Source organism: Terrapene carolina, unplaced genomic scaffold (genome assembly GCF_002925995.2).
Source record: "Terrapene carolina triunguis isolate 2854851 unplaced genomic scaffold, T_m_triunguis-2.0 Scaffold12301, whole genome shotgun sequence".
NCBI classification, from domain to species: Eukaryota; Metazoa; Chordata; order Testudines; family Emydidae; genus Terrapene; species Terrapene triunguis.
Window position 1 is genome coordinate 856 of NW_020676652.1, and position 4279 is coordinate 5134.

At 57.2% G+C, this 4279-nt stretch overlaps 1 protein-coding gene across 1 annotated transcript; it reads right to left on the minus strand.

The window, feature by feature from the left end:
* Window positions 1–1806: 1806 nt before the first annotated feature.
* GJD3 (gap junction protein delta 3) lies at window positions 1807–3127 on the minus strand. Its single transcript, XM_024222694.3, has one exon. The coding sequence runs from the start codon at window positions 3113–3115 to the stop codon at window positions 2246–2248; it is 870 nt and encodes a 289-aa protein (XP_024078462.1). The 5' UTR covers window positions 3116–3127; the 3' UTR covers window positions 1807–2245.
* Window positions 3128–4279: the final 1152 nt, after the last annotated feature.

A 4279-nucleotide genomic window follows, 5' to 3' on the forward strand; every position in this document is an offset into this window, starting at 1 on the left:
TCTGAAGTGCCGTCCAAAATCTGAGAGGGACGAGGTGTGGAGCATGCTGCCAGGAGTCAAAAGAGCAACACTCCAATGCGGGAACTACAGAACCCGAACCACCAAAAAAGAAAATCAACCTTCTGCTGGTGGCATCTGACTCAGATAATGAAGCGTCGGTCCACACTGCTTTGGAGTCTTATCGAGCAGAACCTGCCATCAGCATGGACGCATGTCCCCTGGAATGGTGGTTGAAGCATGAAGGGACATATGAATCTTTAGTGCATTTGGCATGTGAATATCTTGGGACACCGGCTACAACAGTGCCATGAGAACCTGTTCTCATTTTCAGGTGACATTGTAAACAAGAAGCGGGCAGCATTATCTCCTGCAAATGTAAACAAACTTGTTTGTCTGAGCGATTGGCTGAACAAGAAGTACGACTAAGTGGACTTGTAGGCTCTGAAGTTTTACATTGTTCTGTTTCTGAATGCAGGTTTGTTTATTTTTTTGTACATAATTTGACATTTGTAAGTTCAACTTTCCGGATAAAGAGATTGCACTACAGTGCTTGTATTAGGTGAACTGAAATACACTATTTTTGTTTATTTTACAGTGCAAATATTTGTAATAAAATAAATAGAAAGTGAGTACTGTACACTTTATATTTAGTGTTGTAATTGAAATTAATATTTGAAAATGTAGAAAACATTCAAAACTATTTAAATAAATAGTATTCTATTCTTGTTTAACAGTGCCATTAATTGTGCCATTAATCGTGATTAATTTATTTAATCGTGGGACAGCCCTAATTAATACAGCCTCGCCCAGGCACCTGCAGCACTATAGCTGGGGAAACTGAGGCACAGCAAGAGCCTCCCCCACGGTGCGTCATGAGCAGAGCAGGGAACAGAACCCAGGCATCCTGGCTTGGGCAGTGGTGCTGCCATGAGAGAGTTAATGGAGGGGCCCTGACGCAGGATCTGGCATGGGAGGGGTGGTTGGTGTTTTTCTTTTCTACCTTTTTTTCCATTAACCTCTGGGCCTGGTGCCACCCTCCTGCAACAGGAAACAGGAGACAAGGGGAACCTGGCACCCAGCCAGCCTCCCCCCCCCGCATAGCAACCCAACAGCCACTCGCGCCCTCCCGAAGTGTGAGACCCTCACTGCAGCGCCCATGGCTGCCACAGGCCCCTGGCCATGCACCGAGCGATTGATGGGAACCCTGACCTGCAGCCCCCTGCTAGTCTGTCCCTGGGCTCCCCCCCACACACCGTCACACCATGTCCAGCCTGCGCAGGGCAGGGCTGGCGTCTGACACCAGGCTCCACCCCATGCACGGCCATCCCGGGCCCCCAACCGCCGCTAAGCCCACGGGCGTCTGGACCCACACGCCTGGCGTGGCCAGAACAATCCTTACCACACAGCGCGCTGGGCCGGCCTGGGATTCCAACACGGGGCACTGCCAGCATCTCCCCATGGCCGGGCCTGGACCAGGGCTCTGGTTATGGGCACCAGGCTCTGCCATGGTGGGGCCTCCGAGCGCTCAGGCACAGGGAATGTGTCACTGATGGGACAGGTTGAATTTAGCTCCTGCTCCAAATCCAAGTGTGAAAACGAAGAGAGAATGCGGCCTGTCCCCCCCACGGGCCCGCGCCGCCGTTCGGCTCACGCCACGGCACCAACCTCGCTCACAAATCACCGGTTGGGCTCGGGTTCCTTAATTAAAAAGTTTTCTTCTGTTTATTCACACAAATGTATAAAAATTGGCGATGCCGTTTTGCCTGGCCCCAGAGCCCCCTATCCCTGCCCGCCCCACCCAGCTTCCTGTCTTCAGGAACAGTCTCGTCCCCCGGCTGAGCAGCAGGCAGAGGGGCTGGGTCAGTTCATTGCCCCTCGTCTGGTCACCTACACCAGCGGGAACGAGACCCCAGCTCTCCCATGTGCCAGCCCAATGCTTGAACCCCTGGGCCGTGCTGTCACTCCTTGTAGCCGGGCCGGCTCCTTTCCTGCCAGGGCAAGACCCAGTTCAGCCCTCTGCCCACTTGTGGCATGAGGGGCTTTGTGCCCTAGACTCAGGGCCCTCTGTGCGCCCAAGGCAGGAGGGCAGGTCTCTGCCAGGCTGTACGGGGCTGGTACGGACCGCGGGCCCTGGCCACTCAGGGCTGAGAACGTCCCGCTCAGGTCACTGGTTTTGCTGTGGTGGCCCTGCTAAGCGGAGGGCCTGGTGACTGGCACAGATGGGAGCTGGGCCGCAGCGTGAGCCCTAGACCAACAAATCGGCCCTGGCCGCAGCCTGGGAGGCCTTGCTGCCCGGGGAGGGGGCTTGGGGCCGGAACGGGGCTGAGGGCTCGTAGTGGTTGGGGACGCTGCAGGCCGTCCCCTTGGCGCCCCCGTCGCCCGGGGGCAGGAAGTGCTGGCACTGCTCGTGCGCCTGGTTGGACCAGTTTTCCTGCTGCTCGTAGGAGGCGGCTGGGGGCTTGTTGGCCGCCGTCCTCTGGCACCTGTCCTTGGCCAGCAGGTGGGCCAGCTCCACCAGGCTGAGCAGGGTGGAGACCACGCCCACCACGAAGTAGAAGAGGATGAAGATGGTTTTCTCGGTGGGCCGGGACACGAAGCAGTCCACGTGGTGGGGGCAGGGCGAGCGCTGGCAGGTGAAGTGCGGCTCCACGTGGAACCCGTACAGCTGCCACTGCCCCACCAGGAAGCTGCTCTCAGCCAGGATGCGCATGGCCACGTTGACCAGGTAGAAGGTGCGGACGTGGTGGGTGCGCTGGCTGGGCTGCAGCCGGGGCGGGCCCGCGGAGCCACCCTCCTCGCCCTGGCGCAGCTTGCCGCTCTGGTGCATGGCGTACATGACGAAGAGCAGGGCGGGCGCCGAGAGCACCACGATGTGGAAGACCCAGAAGCGGTAGTGGGAGATGGGGAAGGCCTTGTCGTAGCAGACCTGCTTGCAGCCCGGCTGCAGCGTGTTGCAGACGAACTCCTCCTGCTCGTCCTCGAAGATGTCGCTGCCCACCGTGGCCAGGATGAGGATGCGGAAGATCAGCATCACCACCAGCCAGAACCGGCCCACCATGGGCGAGTGCTCCTGCACGGCGTCCAGCAGCGAGCTCAGGAAGCTCCACTCGCCCATGGCTGGGGCCGGGGCCGGGGCCGCTCTAGGGGAACAGCACCAGTTAGAGCTGCCGCCTGCTCCCCGCTCTGGGCCCCCAGGGGCCCCCCGATGACAGCGTGGACACGGGCCCCCCTTAGCCGGGAGCCGTAAGCCAGCCATGGGGGTTCTGCAGCGCGCCTCGGGGGTTTGTGCACCCAGGGTCAAGGCTGTTCTCATCCGTGGGGCTGCAGCAACCGCCCCCCGCCACGGCTCCTTGCTGCCCGGACTGACAGCTGTACCCACGAGCTGACCCCCGGTGCCATAGAATCATAGAATATCAGGGCTGGAAGGGACCTCAGGAGGTCATCTAGTCCAACCCCCTGCTCAAAGCAGGACCAATTCCCAACTAAATCATCCCAGCCAGGGCTTTGCCAAGCCGGGCCTTAAAAACCTCCAAGGAAGGAGATTCCACCACCTCCCTAGGCAACCCATTCCAGTGCTTCACCACCCTCCTAGTGAAATAGTGTTTCCTAATATCCAACCTAGACCTCCCCCACTGCAACTTGAGACCATTGCTCCTTGTTCTGTCATCTGCCACCACTGAGAACAGCCGAGCTCCATCCTCTTTGGAACCCCCCTTCAGGTAGTTGAAAGCAGCTATCAAATCCCCCCTCATTCTTCTCTTCTGGAGACTAAACAATCCCAGTTCCCTCAGCCTCTCCTCATAAGTCATGTGCTCCAGACCCCTAATCATTTTTGTTGCCCTCCACTGGACTCTTTCCAATATTTCCACATCCTTCTTGTAGGGTGGAGCCCAAAACTGGACACAGTACTCCAGATGAGACCTCACCAATGTCGCATAAAGGGGAATGATCACGTCCCTCGATCTGCTGGCAATGCCCCTACTTATACAGCCCAAAATGCCATTAGCCTTCTTGGCAACAAGAGCACACTGTTGACTCATATCCAGCTTCTCGTCCACTGTGACCCCTAGGTCCTTTTCTGCAGAACTGCTACCTAGCCATTCGGTCCCTAGTCTGTAGCAGTGCATAGGATTCTTCCGTCCTAAGTGTAGGACTCTGCACTTGTCCTTGTTGAACCTCATCAGGTTTCTTTTGTCCCAATCCTCCAATTTGTCTAGGTCCCTCTGTATCCTATCCCTACCCTCCAGCGTATCTACCACGCCTCCCAGTTTAGTGTCAT